The sequence below is a fragment of the Silurus meridionalis genome, chromosome 15, assembly GCF_014805685.1.
Source record: "Silurus meridionalis isolate SWU-2019-XX chromosome 15, ASM1480568v1, whole genome shotgun sequence".
NCBI classification, from domain to species: Eukaryota; Metazoa; Chordata; class Actinopteri; order Siluriformes; family Siluridae; genus Silurus; species Silurus meridionalis.
In genome coordinates, this window is record NC_060898.1 from 18677204 (window position 1) to 18692021 (window position 14818).

A 14818-nucleotide genomic window follows, 5' to 3' on the forward strand; every position below is an offset into this window, starting at 1 on the left:
TTTTTTTTTTTTTATATTATATGGATTAAAGGCTTAAATTTAATTGAATTTTTAAGATATTGAATTTTAGACTTTTTGGCTACTTCTAACGTGGCGTCTGTATTAATAAATCTGTGATCTGTGAATCTGGTAAAAACTTATCTCACAATACAAACACTGACTTAAACTCAGGATATCATTAGTTATTGAATCTAGCTTGTGGGGAAAACAAATTCTTCAAAGAACAGGAAATGGTTAAAAAACAGTAAGTACATACAGTATGAGATCACGAAACGCAGAGATCATAAAGCTTCAACTTGATACTTGATACTAAGAATTGACCGACTATGAAAAAATATGTGGTGTTTTATATTAATTTTAGAATAGATAGGTTGATGAATGTGTTTTCAAGATTGGGATCGGGTTGGAATATGGATTGAAGATTTGGGCCTGCTATTTCACAGGTTATAATTCGACCGAAACTAATTAATCTTTTTTTATTTATTTATAATAATTCCACAGAAAAAATCTTAAATAATCAAGCAACACAATATTTCAAAGATGATCATTTTATGATGAAGCTGCTATAACAAGTGTTATAAAGCTCTAATATGCATCAGAAGGATGTTGATATAGGGCTAAAACACAGCACTTTTGCTCTGATGCCAGTTTAGACAATACTTACAGCAAACATTTATAGCACTTGGCAGATGCCCTCATCCAGAGCGACTTACATTTATCTCATTCGTACAACTGAGCAGCTAGGTTAAGGGCCTTGCTCAGGGTTCTAGGAATAGCAGCTTGGTGTGGCTGAGATTTAAACTCATGACATTCGGATCTAAAGATCAATGCCTTAATGAATAAGCCGCCACCTCCCATAACAGGTCACAAGTTCTGATTTTTGGGTTAACCACTAATTCCTCCCTTCTTCCATCTTCCACCTCCAGGTTCCATCTCAGTGAACGGCCGGAGCATGCCCTTCTCGACTAACGAGGGCAGCGAGATCCTGGACTTGGATGGTGAGATGTACCTTGGCGGTCTACCCGAGGAAAGCAAGGCCCTTCCTCTGCCCCCCGAGGTGTGGACAGCGTCTCTGCGGTTAGGCTTTGTGGGCTGCATGCGGGACATGTTTGTGGACGGGCGGAGCCGGGACCTGCGGCGTCTGGCTGAGCTGCAGAGTGCAGCAGGTGTCAGTGTGTCCTGCACGCGTGAGACTCACAGGCGCTGCGGCACCGAGCCCTGTGTCCACGGCGGCCACTGCCACGAAGGCTGGAATCGCCACATATGCGACTGCACAGGCACCGGATATCTGGGTCCAAACTGCGAAACTGGTGAGGGTGGAGAAGCTTCAGGCTGGAGGGGCCGTGGGAAGAGGGAGATTTGAAGCATTGCACTGCATTGTACTGTTTGTGATCTGAGCAGAAATGAGTAATGCCGCATGAGCCACGAAGCTTACAGCAATGCAATCGGTGACACAAATTCACTTCGCCCTTTGTTTGTGCTCTGGCAGTGCTGTGCGATTTCTAACTCACTTCTGCCATCTGTTGTTTGTAAGTGGAATATCAACGAGAGAAACTATTAATGGGTGTTTAATGGAGACAAAAGGTGCAAAGTAGTGGAAAAAAGCCAAATAGCGGCCCTGTTCTTATAGAATAAGGTCATAATCGTCTACAAGCTTGCAAGAATGATAGTTCAGTGTACATTTTGGGGATTATATATTAAAGGAATGATCAGTATTGTGAATTATTAGTAGTAACTATGGTAGAATCAAATCATATACAGTCTTACATTGGTCACATTCGTTATAGATATGTGTGTAAAAAATGTCAATTTTTTTTAATAGATTGTTTAATAAATGTGGAATAGATTTGATATATTATAGTTTATTATTATAGTATTATATAAAGAAAAATAAATAAACCTTTATTTTATATAGCACCTTTAAAAGTTACGTCAAAGCGCTTTCCAAACATAAAAGTATAAAAAAATAGATGAAATAATAACAATAATAATACAATATCACAGATTCATCAAGAAATCACCTGAGAACCATCCTGAAAAAGCTGGATTTAAGAGCAGATTTAAAAAAACACTAAAATATTCAGCCTGTCTAATCTCAAGCCTTGGTGTGTCATCATGTATCACCATGGCCTTATAGATAAACATACAAAGAAAACACCTTTTTTTTTGTTGATGTTATACTTGCATTAGCACTGACAAAAAAGTATTGATCTCTCTCTCTCTCTCTCTCTCTCTCTCTCTCTCTCTCTCTCTCTCTCTCTATATATATATATATATATATATATATATATATATATATGATGAAAAGAAATACAACATTTAGCTAAAAAAAAAAAACCCAATAGAGTCGATACAGTATTATATATGAAACAACAGCAAGCCAAGCTAAACGCCTAACAAGGCGACATGCGTCAAAGTGTTCCGATATGACAGAACATTGCACGTTCGTATGCTGCCAGCCAGCTGCTTGCTTCTACCTGTGACAATTACACCCTCGTCTCTGCACGTTCCTATTCCTGTTATATTCAGGCACAACTGAAGCATATTTCAGGTGATGTTATAAAATAAATTATACACTCCTGTTTTAACCAATGTTTCATTCCAGATTGGCTCAGTAAAGCTCAATGTAATACATTTTTTATTCACTATACACATGCAAAGAAAAAACACTCCACTACTGTGTTCAGATCACATCGTACCACATGCTGTCACGCGAATGGGTTCGGATTGTGCAGCCTGCAGATGTAAAGTGCAAGCAATCATACTTAAGCCTTATTCTGAGCATTCGGTGCATGAGTCTGGTATCCTGGAAAAGTTTCCAGTTTGATGGATATTTTTTCTTGCGTGTGATCCCCGATGCACTGTGTCACACTTGTTTTAATAGTGTATTATCATGAATGAAAGACAAAAAAAAGAAATGAGTGCTTGTTGTTTCTCCTGTGCAGAGTCCACAGTGCTGAGCTACGATGGCAGCATGTTTCTGAAGGTGCTCATGCCTCGTGCCATGCACACGGAAGCTGAGGACGTCTCACTGCGCTTCATGTCCCAGAGGGCTTACGGACTGCTCATGGCCACCACCTCCTCAGAGTCCGCCGACACCCTGCGCCTGGAGCTGGACGGGGGAAAAGTCAAACTTACCGTCAACTTAGGTAACCTTCGAACCCCTGACCCTGCCAATGCCTGCTCTTTTGGTCCAAAGGCGGGAACAGTGTTGAGGGTTAAGTCAGCAGGTGGCACTGTTTGTTATCAAAGTGGGGTTCTGTAGTTCTCAGAAACTCATCCTACTGTACCTCTTCTTCTCTTCTCTTCTCTTCTCTTCTCTTCTCTTCTTCTCTTCTTCTTCTTTTTTCATCTCATGTTATTTTCTTGTCTCACATTCTCTTCTTTCTCTTTTTCTTCTCAAGTATCTTAATCGCTTGTCCTTTTTACTCTTCTTTTCCTTTTTCCCTATTTTCTTTTTTTCCTCTTCTCTTCTCTTCTCTCTCTCTTCTCTTCTCTTGTCTTCTCTTCTCTTCTCTACCTTTTTCTCATGTTATCCTCTCATCTCATGTTCTCTGCTCTGCTTATCTTATCTTTCTCTTCTTTCTCTTCTCTTCTTCTTCTCTTCTCTTCTCTTCTCTTCTCTTCTCTTCTCTTCTCTTCACTTCTTTTCACCCTTATTCTCTTCTCTTCTCTTCTCTTCTCTTCTCTTCATTTTTTCCTCTCATGTTCTTTTCTTGTCTCACATTCTCTTCTCTTCTCTTTTTCCTCTCAAGTATTTTAATCACTTGTCCTTTTTACTCTTCTTTTCCTTTTTCCCTATTTTCTTTCTCTTCTCTTCTCTTCTCTTCTCTTCTCTTCTCTTCTCTTCTCTTCTCTTCTCTTCTCTTCTCTTCTCTTCTCCTCTACTCTCCTCTTCACTCCTCTCCTCTCAGCATAGCTTTCACTCCATCCCTGCAGCCTTCAATGGCTATCGTGTCTGCAGCTCTGGAGCAGACAGCCAGGAGACCAGCTCACTTACAGGATTTAGCGTAGTGGATAACAAGCCTTTGAACTGTCAAATCCAGCGATGTTATTTAAAATCCCCAACCCCCATCCCCTACTGCCCACCTGCCCTGAACCCCACTGTCCCACAAGGTGTGACTGATGCTCTATCTGCTGCAACTCTATACCCACTCAGTGTAAATGCATGAAAGTTTAGTAAAGCACGCCAAGACAAAGACTTCATATCCATCCTGCTAAAAGCACGGTGCAGTTAATTTCATTTCAATACACATTTTAATCTTATATACATAACATTCTGGCCCTGACACCTCTCATAAAAATATCTTATTCAGTGTAGCATATCCCAGTTAGGCTCTTATTCCAATTACTCAAACCCATGGGAAAATAGATTGCATATGCCTTCAATAAGCCAAAAATGGAAAGCATGAAAACATCTTAAATATTTGATGCGGCTCCAGCGTTTGTGTGAATTTGCGGCGTGTGGCAGGGGGGTTGAAGTGTAGACGACATGCATCGCTCAGCCTCGGGCTGGAAATTGAGATGTCCCAATTAGAGGATTTATGCTCCATTTCATCCAGAGCTGCCACTGTTTTCTACCATAACATGGCAATTAGGAAAAAAGAAAGATTTTTTTCAGGAGCAAAGTCACATTTGGACACTTAAATACCTTTACATGTATAATTTCGTTACCCCAGCTTTTTTATAGCCATGTTTTTTTTTAATATATGGATTATCATAAACAAGATTTTGACATTTTTCCCCTGAAGAAAAAAGACCATGATTGCTTGACTGGCTTTTTGTGTGGCATTATTGGAAATGTATTCAAAACATGTACTGTACGTTATCTATAAATCCATATGTCTTTTTCAGAGATGATACTTTTGAGAGAGAGAATATGGATTTTAGAATTGCTAGCGTATAAACTTGAAAATGCCTGTTTTAGTCTGATGGCTCACTGATAATACAAAAGCTGCAAGAATAGGGAGATACTTTCTAGAATTGTAGCGCTTTATATTGCATTATTGTACGGTGGCCGAGAAGTACCAAACACATTAACAAATGCAAAAACAAAATAACAAATGCAAAAACAAAATATCAAATCCGAAAGCAAAATAGCAAATCTCGAAAACACAACGACAAATCAGACACACCGGAAAAGGTAGGTATAGTTTGTGAATGGAAACACTTACCGATGATTGGACGAGACACCTGTCATTCACGATACACAGGAAGTATAAAATCTTATAACTTTGTTTCTTGTACATGTGTAAAGTTCTCCGTTTACTTTAAACTATTTTAATTTCTAACAGTGCACCTTTAAATATAAGAAAATAACAGAAGTAAACACTGGCAAGAAAGGAGAAACTGTTGTACTTCCTGAGTATCTTGAATGACAGGTGTCTCCTCCAATGATGGGTAAGTTTCCATTCACAAACTATACCTACCTTTTCGGTTTGTCTGAATTGTCGTTGTATTTTTGGATTTGTTAATTTGTTTTCGGATTTGTTAATGTGTTTTGCACTTCTCGGCCACCATAGCATTGTTTCAGTGTTAGAACAATAACAGTGCTCTTACAGTAAAATCCTAGCTAGTATTGCCTGATTAGCTTGGTTGACCTAGCTTGCTATCTGGATGCATTCTTATTTGTAATGAAAAATGAAACAAAGCTTTGGAGGTAGAAGCTTAAAAAAAAAAAGCTACAGTTTCTGTTAAATTGGGCGTAAATTATTCCCATTTTGACATTTGATGTATTTCGACCAGCATTTTGTTCTATATACAGGTAGTCTCCGACTTACGATGCGGTACTATTTTCCCAGAAAAGAAGTCAAGACATGGCCTAGCCTTACCAGAGGTCTTAAAGAAAAGTGATCATTATGGGGTTAATACTTTATTAAGTCAAAAAGCTTGTGGACGCTTTTTTAACATGTTGTTCACATTAAGTTAATTTATTTACTGTTATAATTCCCTCCACTCTCCTGGGAAAATGTTCCACTAGATTTTAAAGTGTGCTTGTGGAGATTTGTGTTTATTCAGCCACAAGGGTGTTAGTAAAGTCAGGTCCTGATATAGGTGAGGTGGGTGAGGTGAGGTGAGGTGAGGTGAGAGGCCTGGGGTGCAGTGCTTTAATTCATCCCAAATGTGTTTAATAGGGTTGAGCTCAGGGCTCTATAGCAGGCCTCTCGAGATCTTTCACTCCAACCCATGTAAAGCATATCTTCATGGGGCTTACGTTGTGCACATGGGCATTGTTTTGCTGGAACATAAAAGCAGCACATTTCACCTGGTCTGTGAGTGGTCCTTATAGGATTACACATAAAACAGGGTTTTATTTCTCGTTTTCTTTTAGAGGGAATTGTGTCAAGATTCCTGTTCATGGTAAATTTCAGTCTTGCAGTAAATGGAATGGATAGCGATAAGATGAAAAAAAAAACACTTAAGTATTCGCTTGTTCACTGCATTTACACGTCTATCATGCAGCTCACCATTATAGCTGGAATAATAGGGATCTTACCCAGAGCCATTACAGAAAACAAATTGTGTGTGCTTGGATATGTGTGTAGGTGGGTGGGATATGTGTGTAGCAGGTCAGTGATGCTGGTCCCTGGCTGTCTGTGCTCACTCTTCTGTAGTGGTTGACAGCTGGAGAGCTCACCACAGCCAAAAGTGCTTTTGCTATTTATATGAATCCACACTGCTACCTTCATGTCAATATTAAATGCTTGTTTTTCTGTAACTTACCTCTTTTTTTTTTTAGCAATAAGGAAGGATTTCTAGATTGGCTGAAACATTCTTCAAAGACTACTACATTTAGCAAAGTATAAAACTTATTTTACAAATGAATTCCTTTTGGATAAGAAAAACATTGCAGAAAAGAAAAAAAATATATAACACATTGTCACACTTGGCTGTTGGTGCAGGCTGCCCCTTTCTTCCCCTTTGGCTCCACCCATTCCAGGAGACTCTGAAAGCCGTCGTCTCGCCAAGTATCTTCTGCTGTTCATCTGAGCTAGTGTACATCAAATCTGTCTGGGAAAAAGCCAGTAATGCACACATACACTGAGTTACTACAATATCTACAATCATAATAGTAAATTCACCTACCATATCCGAGGTGGTATAAAAAGGTTTCGAGAGTAGATCTGTTTACAAGGAAGTACTTTATTTATCTACGTTTACACATTAGCATCTTCAAAATAGTCCCCCTTGCACAGCATTACAGCAATCCCAGTGGTTCTGCCTCTTCTGGAATGTGTCCTGGTAGCCTTCTTTTCGCCGCCTGTAAAGCACCTTCTGCTATTCACAACGGATCTGTGTAAAACGGTAAAACCTTCATCTTCAGGAAGAGGGCGAAGTCTGCAGGAGCCAAATTGGGCAAGTAGGGTGGGTGGGATCATCTTGTTTCTGGTGGGAAACTCATGCATTAGGAGAGCTCAGGAACAGTGTTTTAAATTGCTGTCCACGATGAAATCGTGGACTTGGTAACGCACGTGGTCAGAATAGCACCAGCTGCACAGCTCCCGATGTACACAGGACGATGTGTTTTGGCACACTGACGTATGAAGTTCGGTGCTCCCTGTGACTGTACATGCAGCCTTTTGCTGCCATCTGTTGGCATATTACAAAAGTAAACTTAAACCGTTTTGACTGACCAGATATTGTTTGGCTGGAGGATCAGATTTTAGCATTGAATTGTGTTTATTTTAATGATCTCGGCTGAGTTTTAAAACAGTCAACTCATCAAATCTAGAGTATGTCATCAACATCCTCGGCTGAATAAAAAGCTGTCACTGATGAAGGAGTAGATAAAGTAGGTCACATTGCTTCACATAATCAGTTATAGCAGTAGTGGAACTGATCCGCTACCATAATAATATTTGGTCAGCGATATTCCGTTTCCCTTTATAGTACAAGATACAACAAATTGTACTTAACACTTATTTTCTTAGTAGTCATGTGTGTACGTTAATCAAAACAAAACCACATCACACAGCGCAGCAAATCTGATTTACATTTAGTGACGCCTACAAAATTCAAAGGCAGAAAGAATGGTGATTAATCGTTAAACAGAAATCAATACTTACCCCCAAACACAAACACAAATACTTCTGCTTTCATTTAGTATCATTTCTATTGAAGAGTTAGCGCTATTCGGATTGGGGTTGCGTTCTTTCAACACATTAATAGGAAAAGGCAGATAATATTGAATGAATACAAAGATTTGACCTTAAGAACGTATTTGGTATTAAAGTCGCAGCAATTCATCTGCTTTTAAATTGCATTCAGTAAATTTTACATTGGTGAGTTTCCTTCTATTCAAATGTATACAAACTCTTCAGGATACCCTTAGAATACAAATTAGCTTGATATCACATTGTGTACAAATTTATGCAAGAAAAGACCTTATAATATGTAATAAAATGATTTCATATCCAGCTTGATAAATGAGTCCTATTGCTCAGTAATGGTATTTGTTTACACACACACACACACACACACACACACACACACACACACACACACATATATATATATATATATATATATATATATATATATATATATATATATATATATATATATATATATATATATTTATAAAGTTCTGGCGACACTCTGAAGGTTGATGAACACATGTCTCAGGTGTCACAGGCAGAACGTCACGTTGCCGATCATGACGTGGACTTTCTGAGCTCCTGTGTCCGTGGGTGTGGAGTTGTGTGAAAGGGGCAGGGTTGACTCTCGGCTTGTCCCCGGATGGTGTGCTTCATGCAATGCTGTTTTCTTGTCTGCAGATTATACCTTGAAGGATGTCTTTCTTTCTTTCTTTCTTTTTTTTTTTAATTACGATTTTGCAACCTTCGTTTGTTTCCTTTTCTTAATCTCACCATCTCACTCTCTCTCTCCACCAGATTGTATCGGGATAGACTGTAACCTTAGTAAGTGTTCTCTTTTTTTCAATACAAGAAATGCTTCTTTTGAAAAAAGTCTGTTTTTACAATTCTGTTTCTCTTCTCTCACTTTTTAATCCTCTCTTTCACTATCACTCTCAGTTTTTTTCTTTCCAAAATATTAACCTTGCTTTTCCAATCTGTCTGTCTGTATCTCTCTGCCCCTCCCTCCGTCTTCTCACACATCCCCGCTCTGTCGCTCAAACACTGCACCTTTGGCCGAGTTTGATAGTCGGTGAGGGAGGAGTGTGAACCGCTGAAGTGTTTCAAATTAGGCACAACCATCCATTTAACACTTCCCTTTTATAGCAACCCGACTTTTTCAGTTTCCAAACATTTAGTTGGATTATGATCCTTAGAACCTTCACTCTGTAAGTGGAAGTGTATTATACTGCAGAAATAGAAGGCTTTGAAAATCTAGGGCTCTGCATCAAGACATGTCACAAACATTTAGTTACCGCAGACGATTTGCACAGATTCTCTTAATTAGAGCAAGCAAATGATCATGTGACTGGGAGATAAAATTAAATGAGGGGTGCTGGTCTTAAAAAAGGCTGGGTAAAAAAACTACCGGTAATTAAAAGTTAAATAATAAAATAAATAATTTGTTTTCTTATTATTATCAGAAACTGCCTCAAATGCATGCACTTCAGCGCAACCTTGTTTTTAGTTGTAGGCGTTTCTTGTGATGCACCTTTAATTGCAAATACATTTATTTCCATATTTGATGAGAGTCGATCTTCAGATTTTAAGTCTCACACACTGTTAGAGGACGAACACCTGCTCTAGCAATAAAGCTGAACAAAGGTACATCTAAAGCCACTCAGAACGAGCTGCTTTATTCAAACCCTCTGTTTTATGGCTGCATGTTGTCAAGCCCCAGCTTCCTAATACGGACATACTCCAAACATTCACTAGTTAGTAGCCTTTCCAAGCTTTTTGGCATTATTTTATTTGAAGTTATGTCGGTATTAATGTGGTCCGAGCCCACCAAAATCTCTAGTCAGGATTGGCTTCTATGGCACGTTCTCACATTTATTGTACTCATTTCTATTTACAGTAAGCAGTGAGTGAAGCAGTGAGACCTTAGTGCTATATAACAGTGTCAAAGAATATAATAAATATAATACATTTTATGCCAGAATCAGGAAGAGCTTTATTGCCAAGTACGTTTGCTCTCACACACAATTTCTTCAGGTGACAGAAGCTTCCAGTTGCATTTTTTTTAAAATAAAAGATAGAAAATGTAATTAAATGAAATAAAAAAGTGGATGATTTCAGATAATTTCTTCCAAAGGATTAATGAAATCTGGAAAAACAATACATAAAGATAAAGACATAAGGACCTTTTTTTTATTTGTTGGGGTTCAGGTATGTCATAAAATACCACCAATATTTTAATTCTTGTAACATTTTCACATGAATTTTAGATTTGCCTGATTAAACCACTTTTATTTCCTCCACTTTGCTCCTGCTCTATTCTCGAATATCTAAACCGTCTGAGGAATATTTTCTATAAGTAAGGTACATACAGTACCTTGAAGTCCTCTGAGCTTTGCAAACTGCTTTATACTGACTATATATAATTAAAAGCAGGCACTTATGACTTCTTATTTCTTTATATTCTAAGACAGCGGATTGAGGGCCAAATTTGTACAATAATTACAAAGTGCCACAGTCACTTTACTAGTCATTAATTAACCCGCCTGCTTCTTAAAAGAGTAGTTATTAAGTTATTACCTTCAAGAGTGGTACTCAAAGTGTGCTGCAGAGAACCCCAGGGTTCCAGGAAGCAAATTCCAGAGGGTCAGAGAGGTTTCCTCTAGGTATTAATGTTTTTGACTAGTAACTGGAAGTATTTGAATCAAAAAATGTATAATTAAGCCCATGAAGTCAACATGTGACTTATCAAAAGTTGAGGAACGACATATTCTGTGGATACACATTTAATTTTTTTTTTCAATTTCAATTGTACTTATTTAAACAATGTGCATAATTGTAAAGCTGGATTATGCTCTAAAGAATTAAGTGATATTTATTTTACAGTTAAAGGTTTTTTGGGCTGGTTTAATATATATAAGGTAAGAAGTTAAAAAGAACATTTTCCTTCATATTCAGAGTAACTCTTTTTACATTCCAATGATGTTGTTCCTGTTGTTGTAGTTTTTGTAATTGTTTTAAAATCTAAAGCCTCATAATAATTTCCTTGTTAAACTTGTAACACTCTGGAAAACTCTGACCCTCTCTGAGAGTTATTACTTTTGCTTTCCAAGCATTTCATAAAGAATTAATACAAGCTCATGCTAATTTCGGTTGGTGTTGTAAATACTTTAAATAAATTAGTTCTGTATTAAAACGCACAAGTAAAAAAAGAACAAAGGAGATATTCTGCAAGGGCCTTATACATATTCACATTTTATTTCATTGAAAGCTTGGATTAGTTACTAAAACCTTAATGGTAAAATGTAGACATTAAACAAACAATTCTAGGTTTAATAATTAAGAATTTGGCATGGTCAGATATCTGGATTAAAATACTTCACTTATTCACAATGCTTCAGTTACAACACTATTTATTGAATATGTTGCTAAACAGGAAGGAAGGAAGGAATGTCTCTAGGTTACGTATGACCGCCTCCAGTCATCGTGATTTGCAAAGACAGAGCATCGGAACACGCACACCCAAGAGGGATCCGTTGCGATGCTCAAGGAAGAAAGTCAAGGTCCTGACATAGGACCTCCTGGGAAGGGGTGTTGTGCACTTCACTATCCAGTGCTGCGCCACACTTTACTTTCGACTAATTACACATGCGATTCAGAGCATGGACATTGCAGAAGCGCTCCCAGAGCGTTTTTAATGAAGCGTCTCGTTTCCTCTGGGAAATATGGTTGAATATGTAACCTGGAGACATTTTTGCTTTTGCAGTAAGTAAAAAAAACTGTATAAAAATCTTATACCATAATATAATATCTCATACGAAATGTTAGGCTTTGATCCAGTTTAGGATAGCTGTACCATAAATTTTATTTCGTACTTGCTGTCAAAACGCCTGGTATGCTCTGGTGCTCCAGACACACCTAAATCACTTTTGGGGTCATGAGACACAGTTCAAGTAGTGAAATGGAAAAAAACGGACCTTATTTAAAACCTAATTATTAAGTATCACAAATGACTGAGTATCAGGATTCCTCACAGCTTATGTGAAAGTTTAAGGTTTATCCAAAAAGATGGAGCAAAACATGATCTAATCTGATTAACATAATCAACAGTGTTGAATCATTGTTGAAGTAAAAGTGTAAAAGTACTGTATTTTTCGGACTATAAGCCGCTACTTTTTCCCCACGTTTTAAACCCCGCTGCTTAAACAGTAAAGCGGCTAATTTATGGATTTTTCCTGAGTTTTTCCCGGTTTCACAAACTTCAAGCCAAAAAACTGAGCGACATAACATTAGACCAATGAAATTTCCGAACGGAAACGAAAAAACTTACCCCACCTGTGTTCTGAGCTGCACGGCATCGGGAGAAAAACTTCCACGGAAGGAGGAAGACAGTGAACAATGACTTTCTTGGTAGGCTACTGTTTAGATACAAGCCGTTGTAACCCGTTGAGTCTGGGTCATGGGATAGCTCGCTAATTCCAGTTTCAACAGAAGCACAGACAGGTTTCCAAAACTCGTGCTTTGGCAACAGCGTTACGGGTTAGTCAAAGAAACTTAGAAATGACCATCAGAAAATAAGAAGGACATAATCCTCGGTCTTGCACACATGCAGTAATAGCGGAAAAATGCGGCGGCAGGCTATTCCCAAAAATGCCGCTCTGCTCTTAAAGGAGCCACAACATATTTTACCCGTTACACCATGTAACAGACACTGTCTTTCGTTAAAGCCTGTGTAAAGTTTATTAGTTTCAGTGTAGACTGGGGCTTATAGACAGGTGCGGCTTATTTATGTTCCAAATAAAAATCTTTGTCAAATTTAGTGGGTGTGGCTTATATATGGGTGCGCTTAATAGTCCGGAAATTACGGTAATCTTGCAATGCACTTGGACCCATCATTAGTCATGTTAGCTGTGGTTGTTGGGTGGTTCAGATCTTTCAGTATCAATCATCCTCACCCAGGCGACCCAGTCAGGGGTGATCAGGCCCTGACTTGTATCAGAGTATCTTTTATTTTACGGATTACCCCACTGATCCTTCAGTTTAGCCACCATGACTAATGCACCAAGAGCCGTACAGGACTCACACCAAGCTCTCAACTGTCCAGGATCTCACACCATTTTTAACTGTTGAGTTTCAGAATAAAGATTAAGCTTGACACTGACACTAGTATCTAAATAGCAATTTTGTATATCTGAAAGAAAAAAATCCCAATTTCTTTTAAATTGGAAGCAAACAGTCCAAAATGTTATATAAATACTTACATTGGTTAAACATTAAACATATTTGAAATCCTCGTAGAGATCTTGATCAGAGATGCCCAAACGTTCTTTTATGAATAAACTCAAACTTGATTGTGTTCTAAAAGTAAATGTTGCATTATTTCAAACTGTATTATATTAATATCAGAATCAGAATAAGTTTTTTTGTTGAAATACATAAAGAATTTGGTTCCAGCTGTTGGTGACTCTCAAAAGAACAGACATGAATAACACTACATTTAGCTTAAACCATACAAGACAAAACATACTATACGAGCTGTAAATAAAGAATAAAAACAGCTGCCTTGATTCTGTAAATAAATAAAAGCTGCCTTGATTCCCCTTATTTATGATTTCAGAATATTCTTTAGAAAAATAAACATAAAACATTACTCTGCTTAACTAAATGCAATTTGACCTTGTAAGGTTTTCTAGTTCAATAAACCTTATAGAATAATGAAAACATAAAAAAAAAAATATTTATTGTAAAACACAGCACAATGCCTAATACAGCTATTCACACTATTAGCAATACAGCCATATGCTTGCTCTATCACTGACCTCTAAGAGAAGGCATGAAGCTGGTTTATATTTTAAGTTTTTTAAAGTCCAATAAACTTATTTTCTTTGCATTTTATTTCAGTTTACATTTTGTGCAACATAAAAATACACTGTTATGGTAAATATGTTATGCTGAATATTAAATTCAATTTGTATAGTTTTTATATATATATATATATATATATATATATATATATATATATATATATATATATATATATATATATATATATATATATATATATATATATATATATATATATATATATATATATATATATATATATATGGCATGGTGGGCCAAATCAACGGTCACCACAGATGAACTTTAGCCTGGGGGCTCTAGTTTGGGCGTCTCTGGTCTAGACATTGCAGAAGAACACACCACTTTACTTGCACTCAACCTTTTATTTATTTAATGATTGATTGATTGATTGATTAATTGATTGATTACTTCACATTCATGATGCAAGTCAAAATATAACTTACGAAATGTTGAATTTCTTACCTAAAAAAAAAAAAAAAAAAAACCTGAAAATTTATTAAATGCACAAAAAAAACCCTGATATTCACACACAAATACATTTTGTCAGCTGCAAGGTTCTGTCACAATCAGTCAACAAATAGAACTCTGAACTTTAGCATGAGCTAATGGCAGGGCTCCTGTGTCATGTGATCTATATGCTCATAGGATCTATACCTATAGGGCTATACGTTAACGTCCTGCTCCATACCACCAGATGGCAACATTCACCAAGAAGTTAAAACCTCTGGAGTTTTCCGTTCAAACAGGGATCTTCTCCTGCACAGTAACATTGACAGTGATGGAAGAAATGAGTCTTAAAAGATGTTCAAAGATATATGACTTTAATTAAAGCAAGATTGGAATGTAAGAGCACTATATTG

The 14818-nt window shown here is 37.3% G+C and overlaps 1 protein-coding gene across 8 annotated transcripts in view; it reads left to right on the top strand.

Annotated features, from left to right (window-relative positions):
* nrxn2a (neurexin 2a) overlaps positions 1-14818 on the top strand; it is a 399544-nt gene that overhangs the window by 182636 nt on the left and 202090 nt on the right. For 7 of the 8 annotated variants that reach the window (XM_046867424.1, XM_046867425.1, XM_046867418.1 and 4 more), the window contains 3 exons: positions 927-1310; positions 2946-3149; positions 8895-8921. In XM_046867424.1, the coding sequence (XP_046723380.1) occupies positions 927-1310; positions 2946-3149; positions 8895-8921 (615 nt within the window). The remainder of the gene's footprint in view (positions 1-926; positions 1311-2945; positions 3150-8894; positions 8922-14818) is intronic. The other variant, XM_046867420.1, reaches the window with a different exon arrangement.